Source organism: Notolepis coatsorum (genome assembly GCF_963971535.1).
Source record: "Notolepis coatsorum genome assembly, chromosome: 8".
Classification (NCBI taxonomy): domain Eukaryota; kingdom Metazoa; phylum Chordata; class Actinopteri; order Aulopiformes; family Paralepididae; genus Notolepis; species Notolepis coatsorum.
Genome location: NC_140172.1, coordinates 68,902,269 through 68,925,756, shown reverse-complemented (window position 1 = coordinate 68,925,756; position 23,488 = coordinate 68,902,269). Strand labels below are relative to the sequence as shown.

General features: G+C 43.0%; 1 protein-coding gene across 1 annotated transcript in view; it reads left to right on the top strand.

The window, feature by feature from the left end:
• LOC311232952 (RNA-binding protein Musashi homolog 2-like) overlaps nt 1–23,488 on the top strand; it is a gene marked incomplete at its 3' end in the record, with an annotated part of 999,121 nt that overhangs the window by 793,556 nt on the left and 182,077 nt on the right. Inside the window, 1 exon segment of the mRNA XM_084319791.1 lies at nt 12,193–12,275. Within this exon segment, the coding sequence (XP_084175917.1) occupies nt 12,193–12,275 (83 nt within the window).

Here is a 23,488-nt window from a genome sequence, read left to right as displayed (position 1 = left end):
AAATAATGGTTTAGCCGGTTCGACGGCAGGAGAAACGCCGGCGGAAGTGATCTGCCTCTTTGAGTGTAACGTGAAGGAGAGCAGAGGTACGGATTTTTGGTTGCCTAATAATTGGTTGAATTGCTATGTATAAATTGTAATATTGATTTATGTTTTGGTTTTGGTTCTGAAATCGTCCTGTGTGTGATGACATTAATTCGTCCTGTGTCAAACAGCCAAAGTAGTAGTACCGTCGTGTACTAACTCGTATTCTGTTAACAATAACAGGTGGACTACACCGGCTATGACGGTAGCTCACCACCATTCTTGTTGTGCTGTTTTTGGTTCGATAACAGGTATGAACCGTTGTTTTTGTATTTCGGTTTAATTAATGCTTACACACTGTCTTTCATTTCATATTATTTCATATGTTTGCTGAAGTTGACTTGTATTAAGTTAAATGTATTTGGTAGTAGCCAACATTTGCTGTAAATGTGGATGGCGCGCTGTTTTGAATGCGCGCTCTCTTTGAGTGTAACGTGAAGGAGAGCAGAGGTGGACTACACCGGCTATGACGGTAGCTCACCACCATCTTGTTGTGATGTTTTTGGTTCGATAACAGATCACCAATAAAACCAGATGTCAAATGAGTATCGTTGTTGGAGTCTACTTCTACACAACACCAGACACAACGCAGATTGGATCACGCTACATGTAGACCATGTCAGGTCCTCCACGATGTGGACTCCCTGGTACTTAAAGCTGCTCACCCCGTCCATGATAGTCCCATTTATCCACAGTGGCGTGTGTGTCCCCTGCAGTATTATCCTAAAATCCACTATCAGCTCCTTGGTTTTACCAATGTTCAGGAGTAGGCTGTTATCCCGGCACCAGAGTGCCAGGACATCAACCTCCTCCCGGTAGGCCTTCTCATCGTTGTTTGAGATCGTTGTTTATAAGGAGAGGCTAACCATTGCGTCTGGTTTGTGTTGACCCTTATGGGGGAAATATTCAACAGGTAGCGTGAAAGCAATTTGCGACTGATCAAAATTAGATTAGATTAGATTGAAATGTATTCTCATCATACAGCACAAGTACAATACAATGAAAATACGTTTGGCATCTAACCAGAGTGCAAATGTAACAGTAAAGTGCAATAGTAATATACAATGGACAGGTGATTAAACTGGTTAAAGGCTTCATTTGGGAGAAATCATGGTGATTTCGTTCATGTCCATTCTAGAGACATCCTTGGAATTAAATAATTATAATAATAATACGGTAAATATGACAATATTTGTATCATTAACAATTACGTTTTACAATTATAGTCATGACTCAACGAGGCATCGTGAGCACTACACAAACACTGCAAATGAAGTGAATAAATAAATAAGAATCAAACCCTTACGATGTGTGCACTAATCAATGTAAGAAATTAATAAAACCAACAATAAATAATAACAATATAAAACAAAATGGTATATGGAATATTAATACAATCTATTCAACTATGTCGTCCAACCCTATATTCGCCCAGTGCCCCCCCCCCCCCCCCCCACACTAGCTATATCCACGCGATTGGGTTTAGTTCTTATTTATTTATTCACTGTCCTTTGCAGTGTTCATGTAATGCTCACAATGCCTTGACTATAAAACGTGATTTTAATGATACAAATATTGTTGTATTTATTATTATTATAATTATTTAAATCCGCAAACACAATCACCAAGGATTTCTCCTAAATGAAGCCTTTTAGAACACAGGTGCACACCAATACATCCAGATCTAGTCGTATTTATTATTATGATAATTATTTAATTCCGAGGATGTCTGTAGAATCGAAGTGAACACAATCACCAATGATTTCTCGACGAATCTACGAAAAGAAGCCATTTGAGAATGCACACAAGTCGAGTTACGAAGACATTTGTCTGTTCGAGAATGAGATCCAATGTCATTTGTATTCATAAGAGATTCCTTTATTGATCCCCTTGGGGAAATTCAGGATTCGATTTTTGTTGGGGGGGGGGAACTGAAAATCAATAAAACATTGTAAATAAAAAAGGGAGAAGGAGGATGATCCAGGCACTCCACTTTTCCCTGACGAAGACCTATGTATGGGTCGAAAGATGTTGGCAATTTTAATGTGGTAGCCATTCAAATAAAGGCTTTTTTTCATTGATGTCCTTCCTCTGTCTCATTGTTAAAGTGGAGTGCCTGGATGATCCTCCATTTCCCAGGTTTCTTTTAAAGTAAGACACGGCCCGTTTGGGCTACAATGTGTCCCACCCCCCCACCTGGTCTAATATACAAACAAGTATCTTCTAAGCTAAATGATGGTTCACTTGACAAGGTGAATTCTTCTGTGATGACATCAGAAACCGGTTACAGTAAGTCGCTAGTGATTATTCTGTAAGCCGCTCATTCAAATGGAGCTGCTACACAGCAGCTCTCTGGAAATGTACTGTGTAGGCTGGGTGTTGTCTGCCGCTCTGATCAATTGTACCATCCCCTCTCATTCATCTGACATGACCGTCTCTCACTCCCAGGAGCTCACCAGGTATCTCTGCTGGTTTGTGAGGAGGTAAATAAGACAGAAAATGTCCACTGGTGCCAGAGAGAGAGAAAGAGAGAGAGAGAGAGAGAGAGAGAGAGAGAGAGAGAGAGAGAGAGAGAGAGAGAGAGAGAGAGAGAGAGAGAGAGAGAGAGAGAGAGATAGAGAGAGACAGAGACAGAGACAGAGACAGAGACAGAGACAGAGAGAGAGAGAGAGAGAGAGAGAGAGAGAGAGAGAGAGAGAGAGATCTTTATATTCCCCCTGCGGCCTCTTCATTCATGTTCAGAGGTGAAATCGTAAGCAACAGCTTGGAGAGACAGCGGGAGAGTCATTTAAAGATACAGAGAGACTCAGTATACACACTGGAAGGTACACACTGATATCTGCAGCATACAATACACCCCCCCCACTTTCCACTGTGGGCCAAAAGCCCAGGGACTTCAGCTTATGAGATCTAGCCTGGAATCTAATCACTACACACATATCACTGTGTTTTCACTGATGTATCACTATCTTAGCAATATTACTAAGATATCAAGGTGTGTATCCTTGTTATCCTGGTGTGTACAGTTGGCCTAAAATTACATTTGACCTTGATTTTGATTCCTTAAAAAAAAAAGTTTGATTAGAGTTCTAGTTATAGCAGCAATGGTCTCTTTTGAGGGTCTGGCTTCATGGAGGGTTCAACAGGTGTCTGCTATTTGACCAACATCTGCTGTCTTACAGTACGTGACAAGCAACAGGGTTTACAGTGTTTGGCCCTGGCTGTTTGGAAAGGCTTGAGCACCAGGGCCGGACTGGGAACATGATTCAGGCTGGGAACTATATATATAATCTCAGGAAGACTGGGGCTACTGCAGGCCAGGCCACCGGGAACACTCCCGGTGCTCCCGATGGCCAGTCCCAGCCTGCCCAGCACAGTGGCCAAGGGTCTGAAAGCCTGGGATGAAGTTCAACCAGGTGTGTCTTAGGGTGGAACGGGAGCTACATGTAATACCCACCTCAGTCTAGGTTCTTGAAAAAAAATTAAATAAAAAGAATTGTGCATTTATAAAGCGCTTTTATCAAAAAATGTCCTCACATTTGTACCCATTCACTCACAAATTCACACACTGATGGCGGAGGCAACCATGCAAGGTGCCAACCTGCTCATCGGGAGCAGTTAGGGCAGGGCTGTACACTAAGCTTTTTCACTAGGGGCACACTTGCCCCTAAATGAGAAATTTAGGGGCAAAAAATATTTTTTAGGGGCACATTTTTAAATAACAATTTTACCATTATTTATATCGATTGTTTTTTATTTTAAAAAAAAAGAAAAAAAATTATTTTATATAATTTTTTTTTAATAAAATATATATATTATATAATCATACTTGTAGTTGTATTATCTGCGAGACATCGCCACCACGCAACAAGTCTAAATGCTCGCTATATGCAACCAGCTCCACTGTCTGTGTGTACTGAGTAGCCGCCAGCTACGGCCAGGATTCTCCGGAGCTGCAGCTGGGCCCTATACTGTAGCCTCCAGCTACGGCCAGGATTCTCCGGCGCTGCAGCTGGTCCCTATTGACTATATTCAGCGTGCCCTCAGCTCGAATACGCATCGACTCAGTGTTATAAGACATTGATATCAGGACGGAGCTATCTGAACTATTTAGTTTAATGGGACGTTTCGTTTTGAACAGTAAGCTAACGCAAGCTATCATGCACTACTAGACTTACTGGAGCATTTGTTGATAGCTATCAGTAGCTAGCCGGCTGGCAGGCTCACAGAGGTCCCATTGTTTACAACAGCCACGGGTGCGAGAGCGCTGGAGGAGGAGCAGACGCCGCAGCTCGCTGATCATACCTGCTGAGTGCTCACTGCTCAGCTCGCGTGAGTGACGTCATTGCGTCAACACACGCCTTGGATAATTTAGGAGTGAAATGCGAATCCAAGGCTTGAAAGCACTACTCGCAAGCCCGCCCCCAGATAATATTTACCAATCGCAACGGCCAATTAAAGGGGCAATTTGCGACGATATCATCGCACTGTACAGCCCTGTAGGGGTTAAGTGTCTTGCTCAAGGACACTTCGACATGCTGCCCGGGAGCAGCGGGAATCAAACTGGGAACCTCCGGATTACCAGATGACTGCTCTACCTCCTGAGCCACTGTCACCGGCTCGAGCAAGACACTGAACCCCTAACTGCTTCGACGCTGCAAGCAGTCGACCCTAAGCTCTGACTGAAATGGGTGAGGTTGAGCCTTGTCCTGTTTAATCAGTGTGAGCTAGTGCTCAGCCAGACAAGACGCCTCAGCCATCAGCCACACATAAGACCCGTTACTAGCCCTTCCATCGGAAATCCATGTGTTGCAATTAAAGGCTATTGTCTAAGCTGGGGGAAAGTTTTTTTCAGAGTGAGGGCGTTGACACCTCTCTCCTTGTCTATTGATTGAGGCGCTCTCATAATCTCATGGAGCCACGTCGTGTGAAGGGTTGGGTTGATGACAAGAATCTGAAACACTGCCGATTTCACCGCTGGCCAGGAGATATACCTGTTACCTTGTACACAGCATTTGAGTATGTTTGAAACTTTAGACTCTTATAGAGTCAGATATCCACTGTGATGTGATGAGAGTGGAGCAGTGTGTCATCAGTATATATTACCTTATAGCCCAGTAGTATGCTGTACTGCAGGCTGTATTCTTTATTTTGGATTCATCTTTCTTTCATTTATTGAAATTGCATCAATTGACTTTGTTGATGAAGTTCAAACGGTCCATTTTACACAAAGTGCTGTTTATTGTATTCAACATATTGTCATTATACCTGTTTTTCACCTGTTTTTCACCTGAATCCTATCGTTTTGTTGTGAGGAGGATATGTGATAAATCTGATATAAAACTTACCAACATGTCCTGTGGCTTGAGAGCTTGGCCGCATCACCCCCCTCCCCACTCATCTCTGTTCCTCTCTCTCTCTCCTTCTCTATCCTCTTCTCTGTTTATCTCTCTCCTTCTCTATCCTCATCTGTTCATCTCTCTCTCCTTCTCTATCATCTTCTCTGTTCCTCTCTCTCTCTCCTTCTCTATCCTCTTCTCTGTTCATCTCTCTCCTTCTCTATCCTCATCTGTTCATCTATCTCCTTCTCTATCCTCCTCTCTGTTCATCTCTCTCTCCTTCTCTATCCTCGTCTGTTCATCTCTCTCTTTCTTTATCCTCATCTCTAGGGCTGTACCGAATGTAATTATTTTTACATTCAAAGCTTCTATTCAAGTTTTCGAATGAAGCTTCGAATGTCTGTTGTCATATTTTATGACGTCAACATAAAAAAAATAAACATATCCTCAAACACAATCCTCAATTTGAATAAAGCTGTTGTTGTTGACGTGCAAGATGCGGAAACGGACATGCGCAAGCCCCCAGAACGTCAGCTCCTTAACAGACTGCACCACTCACAACCCAACGTTCAATGAGTCGTAAAATGCTCGAAACCCTGTGAATGAGCTAGTTTTGGTTTATGTGTCCGTCCACCAGTGCAATTAGTTTGATTAAGACATGACAAGTGTTAGTGAGAGATGTGGACTTAACGGGAACAAATGTACACTGTGTATAGCCAGATACTCATGCAACTACATTGTCAACGTTACCTGCTCTTGGGTTATCTGTATACTGAGAAGAGGTGTTGGCACAGCGGTGCTCTTCAGAAGAGGTCTGCGCACAGCTCCCTTCTTGTCCTCCGCATTTCAAAACGGTAGCGCCAATCCATCGTCGTATGTACAATCACTTTCCACAATATTTAGAAACACGGACTGCCCTGATATGAGAAACTACCGTCAGCTGCTAGGCGTAGACAGGCAATCAACAAGCGTTCCGTCAGCAAGACTGACTTCATTGGACTCAATCTTTTTCTTTCAGAATAAAAAAAAAGTATAACTTCAATGCATTAATAGAAATTGTATCAGAAATACATAATCATATTAGGGATGCTCGATATTGGCTTTTTTACCTATACCGATATTGTCCAACTCTTAATTTCCGATACCGATATCAACCGATATCAACCAATTCCGATATATGCAGGGTTTCCCCCCCAAAAAACTGAATAATTTCAGGTAATTAACATTACATATCTCTTGTTGTGGAATTAACACAACATTATGCATACTTTTGACAATAAATAAAATCTGAATTTGTTCTTACTTGCTTGCCTGGGTAAATAAAGGTTATAGAAATGTAATTTTTTTTTAATATTTTTATTAAAAAATATATATATATTTAAACCGATATATTTTCCGATATCACATTTTAATGCCAATATCGGCCGATAATATCGGACATCCCTATGCAGCATTCGAATGTTGATTTAGAATTTGAATGTCAACGTTATGAATGAATCTTCGAAACTTCGAACTATTCGGTACAGTCCTACTCATCTCTGTCCATCTCTCTCTCCTTCTCTATCCTCCTTTGTTCATCTCTCTCTTTCTTTATCCCCCTCTGTTCGTCTCTCTCCTTCTCCTCTCTGTTCATATCTCTCTCCTTCTCTATCCTCCTCTCTGTTCATCTCTCTCTCCTTCTCTATCCCCCTCTCTGTTCATCTCTCCTTCTCTATCATCCTCTGTTCATCTCTCTCTTTCTTTATCCTCCTCTCTTCATCCCTCTCCTTCTCTATCCTCCTCTCTGTTCATCTCTCTCCTTCTCTATCCTCCTCTGTTCATCTCTCTCTTTCTTTATCCTCCTCTGTTCATCTCTCTCCTTATATATCCTCCTCTCTGTTCATCTCTCTCTCCTTCTCTATCCTCCTCTGTTCATCTCTCTCCTTCTCTATCCCCCTCTGTTCATCTCTGTCCTTCTCTATCTTTATCTGTTCATCTCTCTCTTTCTTTATTATCCTCTCTGTTAAATGATTCTGTATGAGTTGAAGTGGCTTGGTGGCGGTAGTCAATAACCGAGCTAGCAGTGCATTGCAGTAGTCGAGGCGAGACATGACTGTTGATTGCAGGAGGAGTTGGGTGGCTTCTTTTGTCAGGAAGGATCCTTCTGATGGTGCTCAGGAAGGATCTGCAGGTTCTGGTTGTTGAGGCAATGTGAGCGGAGAAGTCGTCAAGGACTACACCTAGGTTTTTGGTGGTCGGGATGAAGCCACGGCTACATTCTCCACTGTGATGGAAAGGTCGGTCAGCGGGGAGGATTTGGCTGGCAGGTGAAGTAACTCCATTCTGCTTAGGTTCAGTTTGAGGTGGTTGGTCGTCATCCAGGTGGAAATGTCAGACAGGCAGGCCGAGATCCGCTCAGATACTTGGATATCAGAGGGAGGAAAGGAGAGGAAGAGTTGAGTGTCATCGGCATAGCAGTGATATGAGAAGGCATGATACCTGATAATGTTGACCAGAAATTTGATGTAGAGAGAGAAGAGGAGGGTTCAAAGGGCCCAGCCCTGGGGGACACCCGTCTGTAGGGTGCGGGGGCAGACAGGGTAGCTCTCCATGATACTTGCTAGGAGCAGTAGTCAAGGTAGGATGACAGCCATGCCAGTGCAGAGCTGAAAACTCCCAGGAGGATCTGATGGTTGATGGAATAAGGTCAGCGGAGGGGCTTTTCACTCTTGCTACATGAAGAGCTTCTGTGACTGCTATGAGGGCCATCTCTGTGGAGTGACTGATTAGGGTCTAGGAGTTTCTGTTATAGATAATCAGTGAGCTGGGTGGATACAGCGTGTTCAGGTGACTTATTTCTTTCTCTCTCCAACTGCCCCCATCACTCCCAGAGACGTCCATTCCCTCTTCCAACACATCTATGTGACAAATGGCTCCTGGTGTCTGATTGGTTGGTTGTCAGAAGTGCTCCTCGAGTCTCATTGGAGGATGGAATGAGGTAGAAAACAAACTGTGTGTGTTCCTGTGTTCCAGCTCTCACCAACAAACCTCCACTTTGTGCTGAGAGCCCACAGCCAAGACGCACATGCACAATGCTCATCTGCCACAATCTAAATGATTTCCTTTCAGGTTTGCTGCTCTCACAATCCAATATCAGGATGTCTGAGTGAGAATTGATATCTCTGTCTGATAGGATCTTGTCAAATGAGTGGTCGGTCCGTGATTATGGGGTTGGGTTCCTGAAAACAAGACTGTTTTGACATTTAATTCATGTTGACCAAGGAGAGGGAAGCTTTCCTTTTTTCATTTCGGAGCTATAAGACAAAGGAAAATGTTGTGAAATATGAATGTGAGATGCTGTAGACAGTCTGTCATCTCCAGGACATAATGAGGGGCCCATACAGGAAGTATTTGTAAGCCTTTGTAGACCTTGTATTATGTTGAATAACACCATAGTTTACCAGGGGATTATTGTTTTTTCAACATGGAAATGTATATTTAGGTGTTTTGAAATGTGAAATGTGGTGACAGCTATTTATTTGAATATTGTTCCGGGCGTATTTTAGCAGACAATGTGAAAATACATACATTTAGGTGTTTTCTTCATATTTGGACCAGTAGGGCCTATCTCCCTCCTTTTCTGTTGTGGGCTTCTATCAATGTCCCTCTCTGTATCTTATCCAAATAGCATAGTTACACACATGAATCATCAACAGGTGATTTTCATTCAAGCTGCACAATAAATTATATAGTTGTCGGACCACTTCAAACCATAGCTTAATCAAATCCTTCACAATGGTTGTCATCATCACTGTCATAAAAAATAAATAACGCAGATTCCTCCGTTCCTTGGTGCTGAGCCAAACTGTAGAAACAGTAGTACATAAAACAAAGCGGGGCTCGCAACTCACTTTTGATGCTCCAAGGTGTTTTTAATTGTGACCAATAATAGCAGCAGATACAACGTGTCGACCCTTCCGGTCTTTTTCAAGTATATAAGTATTTGTAATTAATTAATAAAATTACCAATCTAGATATTTCAAGCCTGTGGGCGACGGAGAGATACACTTTCAATTCCCCGTTTTTCAAAAAACAACAGGGCTTTTGATGTGATGAAATCACTGCACCCAGGCAGCAGTGGTTTGGCCAAAAAAAATTCAGAGTATATATCTGCTTAGAAAACGAAAATGTCTAATTATTATTATTTTCTTTTTTACGTGGTAAATACACAGGTCACAACATGTTTACTGGAAAGTTTTGGAGTTGTATTTCGTGACTAGGGAACTAGGCTACACTGGCACACCTATTTCCAGTGAATGACGCAAAGCTAGGCTAACGGTGCAGCTGTTCCCTAAGCCTAATGCATGCACAGAGAAGAAAAGGGTATGTATCTGCTTGTCTGACTCCAGGGTAGATGGCAAATAAGCTAATTTCCCAAAAAGTTGCTGTGTTCCTTTAACGATTGATCTGATCTGATCTGAGAGAGAGAGAGAGAGAGAGAGAGAGATAGAGAGAGAGAGAGAGAGAGAGAGAGAGAGAGAGAGAGAGAGAGAGAGAGAGAGAGAGAGAGAGAGAGAGAGAGAGAGAGAGAGAGAGAGAGAGAGAGGGGGGGGGGAAACAAAGGGGTACAGGGGATGGGAAGCCTGGAGGCTTGGAGGTGCATGACAGGAGGAAGATGTGTCCGGACGGCGTCTATGCCTTCTACAACGCTGTTCGGTTTCCGGGTTTCTCTGATTGGCCGCTGACCTATGCTATTACGCCCCCCTTTACACTCTCGCGCTGTGAAGCGCCAGCGGGGCGATGCAGTGGTTTCTCCCCGGCTTCCGTGCGCCGCGCTGCCGCCGGCTTGACTCTGTCCAGCTCCAGCAGCAGCGGCCGCCTTCCGCCGCCTGCGGTATCCTCCCTCCGAGGCAGCTCGTTCTTATTATTATCCCCCATTGTTCAGGTCGACATGGTCGCACAAACACCCGTTGGAGGGGTAGTGGTGGGGGAGAAGAAGAGGAATATTTTTAAATAGCAAGAATTATCGACTGGCAACTCTGTGCTCGTGAATGAATGAATGAATGAATGAAAACTTTATTTAACAGATTGCAGAATGGGTACAATACAGTACGGCTCAATACACACAATTGTTAAGGGGATGCAGACCAGAGAAAGACGTTTGTCTTGTTTACATCAGGGTGACGGTCCCCCTGTTTACATCAGGGTGCAGCTGCAGCTGCTGGTACTGTATGGAGAGAGAGGCACACAACAACAGACAGACAGCCGGTTTCAATCACTGAGCTGTCTGTCTGTTGTTGTGTGCCTCTCTCTCCATACAGTACCAGCAGCTGCAGGTATGACGAGCACAGAGTTGAGTTGCCAGTCGATAATTCTTGCTATTTAAAAATATTCCTCTTCTTCTCCCCCACTACTCCTCCAACGGGTGTTTGTGCGACCATGTCGACCTGAACAATGGGAGATAATAATAAGAACGAGCCGCCTCGGAGGGAGGATACCGCAGGCGGAAGACGGCCGCTGCTGCTGGAGCTGGACCGAGTCAAGCCGGCGGCAGCGTGGCGCACGGAAGCCGGGGAGAAACCACTGCATCGCCCCGCTGGCGCTTCACAGCGCGAGAGTGTAAAGGGGGGGCGTAATAGCATAGGTCAGCGGGCAATCAGAGGAACCCGGAAACCGAACAGCGTTGTAGGAGGCATAGACGCGTCAAACGGTGTGACGGCAGTGGCTGTGAGGTGTGATGTCATTGACCAGCTCTAATTGAAAGGGAACTCATCTCCTTTACTTGCTGCTTTATCCACCCGTCTGTGTTTCATCTGTGGGTCTTCCTTCTTCAGAGAAAAGCAATAGGATATCAGTTTCCCTTTCAACCTGAGCCACACAGAAGCCAGATTACTGTGTGTATCACCGTTGGACTATGAACACACAGGAGAGCGCTATTCTCCTTCTCAAAGGTCTGACAGCATGTAACATCTCCGTCTTCTTTGTGCTAAAGGAAGCTTTTAAAGCGTTTATCTTACAAAATGAAATAAAATCCCTCAGTCTATGACACGCTCATCCTTTGCCCTGCATTAACATAAAAGCGAGGGCTTATCGTACAGTGAAGTTTCAATGAAGACAATACAGAAATACACTTAATGAAATTCAAACACCAGGCCTCCCTCTCCATGAATATCATTAAATGGGCTTTGTGCTGTCTCTCTATCATCCCTTTGTGGACCAGGTCCTCCAGTGGTCTTCATAATGTGGAAGATAACATAATTTTCCTGATTTAAAGAAGACAATGTCCGTCTCGTTATTCTGTTCCCTCTCCTTGCCCAGACCAACCTGCTGCGCTGCGGAGAGTCTCTGGGTGGAGCTCTCACACACATGGTGCTTTTCTTTCTTTCCTTACAAAAGAAAAAAAATATCCTCACTAACTTGCTCCTTTTCTCTTCTGTTCTCTTCCTTTCTCTCTGTGTCTCGCTCTTTCTCTCTCTCTCTCTCTCTCTCTCTCTCTCTCTCTCTCTCTCTCTCTCTCTCTCTCTCTCTCTCTCTCTCTCTCTCTCTCTCTCTCTCTCTCTCTCTCTCTCTCTGCCTCCCTCTCTCTCCCTCCCTCTCTCTCTCTCTGTCTCTCTCTGCCTCCCTCTCTCTATCTGTCTCTCTCTTCCTCTCCCTTTCTCTGTATCTCTCTCTTCCTCTCTCTCTGTCTCTCTGTCTTCCTCCCTCTCACTGTCTCTCTCCACTCACTGTCTCTCTCCATATCTCTCTCTCTCTCCTCTCTACCTTCCTTTCTCTGTGTCTCTCTGCATAGGATTTGGTTTCATAACTTTTGAGGATGAGGACATCGTAGAGAAAGTCTGTGAAATTCATTTTCATGAAATCAATAATAAAATGGTAAGTCCACTTTTTTATTTAAAGTCCAGAGGTCTGTTTTTTGTGTGTGTGAAGAATTTATATTTTATGTCCTCTTTGGTCATAGTGATATTACTAGAGATGTGTGGGTATGTGTGCATGCATGATTTGGTGTGTGTGTGTGTGTGTGTGTGTGTGTGTGTGTGTGTGTGTGTGTGTGTGTGTGTGTGTGTGTGTGTGTGTGTGTGTGTGTGTGTGTGTGTGTGTGTGTGTGTGTGTGTGTGTGTGTGTGTGTGTGTGTGTGTGTGTGTGTGTGTGTGTGTGTGTGTGTGTGTGTGTGTGTCCAGAGTGGGTCAGCTAAGTGTACCACTCATAAACTGTGAAATTGTGTGATTGAGTTCTGCCAGTCGAGAGATTTGAGAGTGAACCCAATCCCAGGGTTGGAATGGCTGCTTTCAAAATACCATAATCTATGACAGATTACTGATCACCTACTGTATCAGTAACAAATTCACTCAACTATACATAAATGGCATTCATATAGTGCTTTTATCCAAAGTGCTTTTCAAGTTATGCCTCACATTCACACACCGATGGCAGAGGCAAGGTGCCAACCTGTTCATTGGGAGCAGTTAGGGGGTTAAGTGTCTTGCTCAAGGACACTTCAACACACAGCCAGGAGGAGCCAGAATCGAACCAGGAATCTTCAGATTACCAGACGGCCACTCTACCTGCTGAGTTACTGTGGTCCCACATGACCAACCACAGGTATATCTGAATGACCCAAACTTTTTGACCATGCCCCTAATCTGAGCTGTTGAGAAGTAGTTCATGTTTTACATTTAATGAGAATAGTGCCACCATGAGGCAAGGTGACTCAGAACTTCACAGGCTATTGTATTTGTAATTTGCTATTGTAAGGCAAATATATTTGTCAAGTTTGGTGGTCTCACAAGTAACAAATAATTCCCTGTTTACCATGCGTTATAATTTGGCCTATCGATTATCTCAATGACACATTTGAAGACGTTACTCTCCAGATCCAAGTTTGTTAAAAAAAAATTTAAAAGGCTAGGGAGAAAAGGGGAACCAAGTGTTTTTCCAATACTTCAAGCTGGTGGAAATTCCAATATGGTGGACTTAATAGGTCCTTATAGCAGAGTTGTTGTGCATGAGTAGACACAAATCTGGATACCAGTTTCATGACTCTATGACTAACGGAAAACAGGAGATAAACTAATTGAAACCTTGATCTGATGGTTGTGCTAGACTAGAGGAAAGGTCATGGGTTCACCAAAATCAATAGGGTTCATCCTCTAAGGCAGTGATTCCCAACCTGGGGTCCGCGGACCCCCTGGGGTCCGCCAGGGGGGCGCAGGGGGTCCGCCAGACCACAGATGATTTGAGGTCCTTTTTTTTTTTTTTTTTTTTTTTTTTTTTCAGAGAAATATTTAATTAGCATATTTGTATCATCAGAAGCATGAATAGTCTCTCCACTACAATAAAACATAAAGATAAATAAATAAACATCTAGACATGATTTTTGAACGTTAACAGTAGGCTACCGGGTAGCCGCTAAAACGCGAATCAGTTGACTGTATCACTTTCTGTAGCTAGCCTAGCACGCTAGTTAACTTTCTCGGCTCGCCAGAGGCGAAAATGTGTGACAAACGAAAAGGAGATGACGGCAGCTCATCTGCAAAAAAAGTTAGGACCTACAGCAATCGCGAAAATTACATCACCATGGGCTTCACTGAGGGACCAGACAAACGACCTGAGTGTGTGATTTGTGGAGAAAAGTTAGCAAACTCGAGCCTGAAGCCCAGCAAGCTGAAGAGACATCAGGCGTCTAAGCACCCAGAAACCGTTGGGAAGGATCCGGACTTTTTTCGGAGGAAAGAACAGTCTCTCAAGGCGAACAAGCCTGTTGATGTTAGAGTAGCGTGGAGCAGGGGTGGCAGTGATTTACAGAATGATAATTTTTTTTTTTATTAATAAAAACAAATTATATAATTCATTCAGGGGATCGGCAAATTTTGGCCAATCAAAATCCACTATACAAATCCTTAGTCTGGGACAGGCCTAGTGTGTGCATTAAGTTATGTATGTGCATGCATGCATTATCGCCTGTTATACGAGGAGATTGTCCACCAGTAATCCATGTGGTTTCTTATGAGATGATGAAGCCAAATGGGGGGAGACGTTACAAGCTTGAAAAGTCACAACAGATGACCAAGTGGGCTTCAACTGGAAGCAGAACGGTCCCTGTTAATGTTGAGCCGAACATGACTAGTTTTGTTCACGTACAGTAGTTGTAGCTGCTATCCTTATGATTAGGAATGGTCATCCCATCAGCAAATAACATGACAGTACTCCAGAGTTTCAGGCTATGCCTACAGTACCTGCAGTGATCACGTTAAGCCAAGTTTTAATATCTTGCATGGTCTTGGAAGTGTGCAGCTGTATTATCTAGCAAAATACAAATATCGCATCAGGACTCTGTATCGGCAGATACTCAATATTAAATGACTCGGATCAGGATCAGGAGCAAAAAAAGCTTGATCGGTAACATCCCTGATAATAACCCTGGTCTGCTCTCACATGCAGCCTCAGTGGATCTGACCAGATGTGGCTAGGAGGCCATTAACAAAGTCCATTAAGCAGCGAGTAACAGCCTGCATGGCCCCAAAGATGTTCTCGCTCATTATCACTCTGCTGTTCTGCACCAGGACACAAAGGAAAGCCTAAAAATCTTTGTTAATAGGTGAATTCTACACATCTGACCATATCATATTTATATGTTTTCTATATTATATCCATAATCATTCATACATTGTGTTTCATGTCTTTTTCATGCATTTCGTTTATTTCTCTATATACATACTCAGTCTGTGATGTTAAATAGTGAACAGCCTTCTCTCACAGAAAGGTTAAAAGGTATGCAAGTTCCCAGCTGATGCACTAGCCAGGCCTAGGTTAAGAGTGGACCAACGTAGTTGATTGTTATCATGAGGAACATCTGGCACCCTGCGATCATCTCAAATGTCAAGGAAAGTTATGCATAGCTAAATGACTCTTCCTTTAAGCTTACTAGATTTGATCTCGATAGAACTTTTGACAGTTATCTATCTTTTGTTTTGGTATTTTTGTATAGACCTGTTCGCTGTTTACAACCATACCGCGTTCGAGCCAATCAGCAATACCAACTGAGTCACATGACTAAGTTGCTGACTACCTGCGCGAGCTGCTGCGCTAAAAGAAGTACAACGGGGCTCTATGGAGAAACCACGACACTCCCCTGACTAAAAGTTGTTTCAAACGAAAACTGCTGGATGTCATTTAGCCAAATCAGCATGGCTGTGCATGTGAGTCTTTCACCTTTTACATATCTAGCTTTGGCATGGATTGATTGTTTAGATCGCTAGCATGGCTAACAAATATATTGTAGTCTGCCCCGTTGTTCTGACCAGGATTACGCAATTTTCTGCCCCTGTGATGCGCGCACACTGAGTCTGACGTATACAGTTAACAGGTCTATGGATCCATACAATAACAGCAATAGGCGGCCCGCAGGCCGAAATTGGCCCGCCAGCAATAATATCTGGCCCTTAAGATTATTTAGAAAAATAATAATAATAATTTTTTTTTTTATATATATCAGACCAACTAGGCTAAGCTATATGTTAGCTATAATGTCCAAATAGAGAAACTACCACCACCTAAAGAATGCTTATTATACTTTGTTTTATCCATGTTGAGAGTGAATAACAGGTAGGCAGCGAGGTGCAATGTAGCGCTTGCTCAACATGAAAAAAGTTGGTGGACAGCGCCTGGTGCTGAAATAACAAACAAACAGTGTGGTGTGAAATTAAAACACCAGTTCAGTAAGTCATTCAAACTTTATCTTTACTTATATATGACTGTGACGGCACCACACATGTGAACAGTAACAATGCAATTAAACTGAAGTCAAATCAGAGCAAAAAAAGCTGAATCCGCTTTAAGAAGATGTGCTACATTAGGTATATTAAGGAATTACAACAAGACATTTATTAACTAAATAAAAATACAATTTGGCTTTTAAAGCCGGGCACAACACTAGACATGTTTTGTAAAACATTAAATATCTTTGGATTTGTTTGTGATAAAGACTTGCTTTATTGTATCGGAATCGATTGTCATCTCATGTAGTGCATCTCTCCGAGAATGCGCGGATGTAAAGCATAGAATCTTGAAATATCTAGATTGGTTGTTTTCTCTGGACTGCATCTAATCTGCTGTATCTATCCATTTATCATATATCTATGTCTGTCACTATAGCCAATGGAAATGCTAGAAATGGTCACGTGGACTGGGAGAACCAATGGAAAATTCCTATTGCTTCTCAATAGTCCAGTGCGCTCCACAGAAAGGGCCATCAGATCAATAGTATATAGCTGCAGAGCCGCAGAGCGGTGCTCTCAGGACCGGCGAGCACGAGCGGCGCTCCCAGGGCCGGCGCCGGCGAGCACGAGCGGCACTCTCAGGACCGCGCACCAGGGCGGGCCATACTTTTTTTTTTTTTGGAAATTCAATGGAGTGGGGATTATTTTTCTAATCGGATAACTCCTACCTACATTGTTTTGGATTTCAAAATGGCCGATTTGACCATTTTTCACCCCTTGGCCATACATGGATGCCAACATGAATCTGAAGGAAATCCTAACATGCAAGGTGTCTAAATGATGTGTTTCTTAATGGGGAATTCAAATATGAGTTCATTTTTGGCATAGGATAACTCTAACCTACATCATTTTGGATTTCAAAATGGCCGATTTTACCATTTTTCACCCCTTGGCCATACATGGATGCCAACATGAATCTGAAGGAAATCCTAACATGCAAGGTGTCTAAATGGTGTGTTTCTTAATGGGGAATTCAAATATGAGGTAATTTTTGGGATAGGATAAATATAACCTGCATAATTTTGAATTTCAAAATGGCTGATTTTACCATTGGAACCCATTGGTATTGTATTACAAATTTGCAAAGATAAAAAATATATGGGAAATCATTTATAATGACAAAGCCATCAAATTTATTAACAAGTGAACTGTATATAACTGGATACAACTCCAAAGATCAATAATAATAATACTAACAATAATAAATTGTATTTGTAATGCACACAAACACCTAAGTGCTAAATCTCGATCTCCTGACTTCTTGAACTTTGCCAGGTTCCAATATCTTGATTGGACTCATTATTGGATGGCAAGATCTCCTACTGTACTGCTTTAGCCACCAACCTACAAACACAAACTTAAAGTCAACGTCAGCCATAAATAGGTGAGCTCTTTCCAGAACTACTCAGCAGAAACCTCTGTAACCATTTTAACAAACGTCTCAATGTATTGAGAAAATCCATGGGCCTCCATCAATCCTCTATCTTCTTAAATTTGATCAGATTGCACAAGTCCTGCTTGGATTCATTCTTGGACATCAGCCTCCTGCTGGTCTCCTGAGCCCTGATCCCTCCATCCCTTTTTTCTTGTGAAAAGTACTTAGCAGAGGCCTCAGTCACCATTTTAACAACCCTCTCGATGCTTTGTGTGTGGCAAGGCCAGTCGAGAACCTCCATGGGGGTGTTGATTAAGTTCTTCACCTCGGAGGTGCTTAGGGAGCAGGTGAGAGGTGGCTCTGACAAATCTTCTGACCAGCTGATTAAGCCACCAATGCTGGAAGCGTCACTATTGATGTGAGGTGTTCTTCTGATCCTGACACAGGAGTCTCTGTCTGGATCCCCCTCTCCCCTGATGGCCAGGATTCTCTCCACCCCCTCAATTCTCTCTTTTTGATCCTCAGAGCACAGCAGTGTTTGGAGGATGGCTTCACTGTGGGCATACCAAGCAGATCTTCTCACAGTTGGCATCACAACATCCAGCACCTCCTTCCTCTGAGACTTGAGGCAGTCCAGCTGAAACAGGATGTGCCTAGGCCCTTTGATCCAGGAGTGCTTGACCTTCATGTTGAACCAACATGGATAATACACTCCAATGATGAATTCCACAATGCATTGTAGATTATTCAGGTTCTTTCTTTTAAGTTGATGCTTTGACACCCAGAGCCTGAGGAGTCTGTTTGCTGTGGTGAGCCAGCGGCTGTGGTTTACCGGTCCAATCTCCAGCAGAGCCAGCCTTGCAGAAAGCACTCCATCCCTGATTGCACAGACCAGCTTATAGCCATAGTGTTGATCAGTTGAGAGATCTTGAATGATCTTCTCAGGCAGCTTGATCAGCGGAGGGCCAAGAAAGATCCTGGTGAAGTTAGGATTGATCTCCAAGTCTGTAACAGAATCAAGGAGCTGTCCTATTGGCCCAGACAATTTGTTGTCTGACAGAGTAGCCCCATCAACTTCAACAATGAGACGGCGCAGTGGAAGTTCACCAGTGTGCAGGTTGCACACCAACCAGACCAGCTTTCTCCCCAGGTGCAGCTCCAGCTTCCGCATTACACCTGCCTTTACTCCAGTGTTGACATTGGTCGAGTCTCCTCCAATGGCCCACAAGGTCTTATCAGAACCTCTCTCTTTCAGCCAGGCAAACAGGACCTTAGCAATCTTCTCTGCATGGGACTCCTCTTTAGTTGCTTTCTCTGGTGTAAAGTGGAACAGATAGTTGCTGCCAGGCTCACTAGCAACATATAGTGTTCTTCCTTGATCTTTGCAGGAAAAGATTGGTCACTGCCCTCAGCTTCCATCATCACATTGGTCATGTCAATCCGGCCATCAAAGAGGATACAGGAGATCCCCCCCTCCTCCCTGCACTTCTCCTCAAACTCTTCCCCCAGCTCTTGCATCAACTTTTCTTGTGCTCTCTTAACCTTGTTCTTATCAATCACTTTACTTGTGTCATCTTCTAAGATGAGTCCTGCATCAATCAGAGCTGCAGTTGCTATAGCTGCAGTTGGCCTTAGACCTATGCCATACCTTACACTAGCAAGGGCGATGTTTGGAATCTCATCATAATTTTTCCAATTATGGCCAAGGGGTGAAAATGGTAAAATCGACCATTTTGAAATCCAAAATGATGTAGGTTAGAGTTATCCTATCCCAAAAATGAACTCATATTTGAATTCCCCATTAAGAAACACATCATTTAGACACCTTGCATGTTAGGATTTCCTTCAGATTCATGTTGGCATCCATGTATGGCCAAGGGGTGAAAAATGGTCAAATCGGCCATTTTGAAATCCAAAACAATGTAGGTAGGAGTTATCCGATTAGAAAAATAATCCCATATTTGAATTCCCCACAAAAAAACACATATTTTAGACACCCCACTCGATTGATTTTCCAAAAAAAAAAAAGTATGGCCCGCCCTAGCGCACCACCCACCCAATGGCTGAATTGGAGTATTGCACTGTGCGCTGTATTGCACTGTGCGCTACAAACAGGCCAGAGGACTGTACAAACTATTTCGAAGTGGTTATGCTTTGGCCCTCTTTCGAAGTGGGTTATGCTTAGAGTTATGGTTAGGGTTAGGTCTTCGTGAAAAAAATCACGCCTCACAGCAGGGCCGTCAGAGCGCCGGTCCTCAGAGCGCCGGTCCTGAGAGCGCCGGTCCTGAGAGCGCCGGTCCGGAGAGCGCCGCAGCGCCGCTCTGCAGCTGCATGCTTCTCCGTCAGATAGACGCAGCGGTTGCGCGTAATGTAAGATAGACCGATAAGAGAGGCGCTTGTCTCTGGTTTTATAATAAAATGGCAAAAGACAAAGGTATAATGTTCAGTGCAAATGTGTATGTCGTTTACAGTTTATTATGCCACCTATGCAGCTCTTTTATTTTGTCCATTCTCTGCCTCTGCCACAAATGTATGTCTTAGCTATAAGGTGGTCTGTCACAGAGTTAAAATGTTTTCACTATCAATATATTAAATATTGTTTTTGTTTCCGGCCCCCCATACAATGGCTTGGAAAAAATGTGGCCCTCGGCCAAACTTAATTGCCTACCCCTTCAATAAACGATCATATTGAACTTTAGAAATCATCTCCTAATTATCATAATTTCGGACAGCAAAAATATTATTTTCTTATATAAATTAAGACATCATAGTTATAAAATATTCATCGTTACACTCTCATTGTCCTGCTCAAACCCTGTATGCCCTATTGTACCATCACCATATTGTCAGTGTAATTATATCCCCAACAACGTGTCGAGGTTATTATGGGATATTATGGGTTCACCCTGACCGCCACCGTGTCCGCCGTGGCTGATCCTACGTGTGATTGTGTAGTTATTGGCAGAGCCGATCATTTATTATGATTCCGATCAAATCTTCCCATTTATTTTCCTTTTCTTCATGCATGTTGTGTCTCTTACGTACGTAAGGACAGCGAGCCATTTCATTTTCACATACATTGTTCTAAATTCACTAACAACAAGGGGTAAAAACAATTATGAGTGAGTAACTTGAATCACAGTTTCTCCCTGAATGTTCACAATGTGTGGAATTATCGATGTAATGTACAAAAACGTTTATATATATATATATTCAGCAAAGCTATTGATGTCTGTACACCCTGTATTTAGAAAAAGGGCGTTATCCATATCTCCAGATAAATCCTTTCCTATTCTCGTTACCATGGCAACGAGAATAGGAAAGGATTTATCTGGAGATATGGATAACGCCTTTTTTCTAAATACAGGGTGTACAGACATCAATAGCTTTGCTGAAATACATTTAGGATAAGAGATGTTTTTTTTTATGTAAAAGGAAGTGCCTTTAAATTGAACAATTTGATGCCTAGGCATATTTATAGTCATTATATAAATATGTTCTTTTAATCTTGTCAGGCTTACCATTCCACGGGACATTTTGCTCATACTTTTTAAATGAATGATCCCCTGGGGAAGGCAGTAACATAAGCATATACACGTGAACTGAGAGCTGACTAGTGAGTTTGTGGCAGTGGAGCCTACAGGCCACCTTGTGTCTGTCTACAGGGTTCTTCGACACAGGGACACAGGCAGAGATGGTATAAACAACAGACCTGGGCCCTATTCCCCGTACCTGGTTCAACTAAGTCGATCAAGAGTCCCATTATCCAGATTCAGTTAACCCGATGTTTGAAGCCGGGATTTTCCTGTTCCTGGAACGCTGATTCAGTCTCGTTAACTCGAACCAGACATGAGACTCTGGATAAGTGCGCGCGGCCGCTTCAGTTGAAAAGACAGCAGGTGTAGATCGCAGAAATCCTGATCTTCTAACGGCATTGATTGATTGATTGTTTTACAGATTGCAGGCGGCTCAATAGCCTTGCCGACAAGTTAAATGCATAATCTATAGGCTAATTTTAAATCCCTCATTACCCCAATCAATCAGATTATATTTCTTTAAACGTTCCTGCTGGCAGTAGGTTTATGCATTGAATAATCAAATGAGATCTTGCTAACGAAAATAATTAGTTCAACTGTTTCAGAATAAGGATACGGCTCTCTTATCCATTGATTGATGTATGGTGGATTTTTTTTTAATCTGCACTGTGGTGTGACGGTTTGTCCTTTTGACTTTCACGCAGACGACCGGGGTTCGAATCCTAGTCTTTTCCTTCTTTTTGCAATGTATGAATAATTCAATTTGGTGCACGTTGAGAGCTATATAAAGAATGACATCCTCAATGCATGTAGATTTATAATATTTTAACTTAAAACTAGGCTACTTTTAGGGGAGCTCCAGTAGCTCACCACGTACCGCGAGCGCTATTTCAGCGCCGTGGACAACCGTGCTCGTCACGGATCTGGGGCTTAGCGAGTTCGAATCCCGACTGCAGCCGTGCCTTTCCCAGAGTGTCTTCCCCCCCATCTGAACCCTTTCAGCCTGTTTCTGTCGGTCATCCTTGACCAGTATAAATGTGATAAACACATAAAAGAGACAGGGGAATGGCCAAAGTTTAAAAAAAAAAAAAAAAAAACTAGGCTACTTTTGCGTATAATCATTAATATTATATTCCAAAAAATTATATTGGAAACGCGGGGTTTCGAACACCAGTCGCCAGGTTGCCAGGATTGAGCACTACCGCTGCACCACTGTGCCAGACGGAATAGATTCATTGTTTATCCATTATTATACAACGGCATGCAAATTTCTCGATTCTGATTGGCTGAAACAGTCATTTTACACGTCTTTATTGGCAACAATCCACGCTGCTGGCCCAGGACCCGCCCACAACCGACCCACATCACATCACTCCGCCGGATCACAAGAAGGTGGCCAATAATATTTACAAATGGATATGTTAATGGCGACTAAACGACTAAATATGAAGCGATTCTGTCAAGGGGAATGTGTTAGCCCTTTAAACAATGTTGGATGATGTAATTGATGGGTCTTGAGGCAATCTAGAACAAAAGAAAAATCGCGGTTTGATTGATAGATTAATTGATTGATTTAAATTTCTACTTCCTTCTTGCTACTGACTGCAGCGTTCTCTCTCACTGTCCGACGCTGGCGTACCCACAAACACACACACACACATACACACACACACACACACACACACACACACACACACACATACACACACACACGCACACACACACTGTGACACACACACACACACACACACACGCACACACACACACACACACTCCTGTCTGCAACAGCGGGGGAGTCAGACTGAGAGAGAAGCAGCGCTGTTTTAAGTGAGCATGGTCTATTGAATTGATTGATTGGTTGATTGCTAATTTTATTACTGTACCCCTGGTTTCCAACTGGTTAAGTTTAGGCTAAAAGAAATAAATAAAAAAATAGGGCGAAGAAAACGTTTTTTCCTATGCATTCCCTTAACAATTGTGTGTATTGAGCCGTACTGTATTGTACCCATTCTGCATCTGGTAATAAAATTTTCAATCAATCATTCCAATAATACACAGTTGGATGTGTTAGTTGGTTGGATGCACTTCAAGCTGCTTCCACATGAGGCAACTTCTCTCAATCATTCCAATAATACACAGTTGGATGTGTTAGTTTGGTTGGATGCACTTCAAGCTGCTTCCACATGGAGTTGTGGGAACTACTTTTTCTGGCGGATGGTTTTTTCAATAAATCTTCGATTAATGTGTGTTTATTGTATAGAAATAAGGTTGGATGAATCTGGCAGTTGTATAAAAGCTTTACACCACGTGCAGTCGTGATTTGTGACCAATAAACCATGCCTAGGGGGGTCTAACGACCCTCGGCTGCGCCTCGGGCCTAACAACCACCCCTAGGCATGG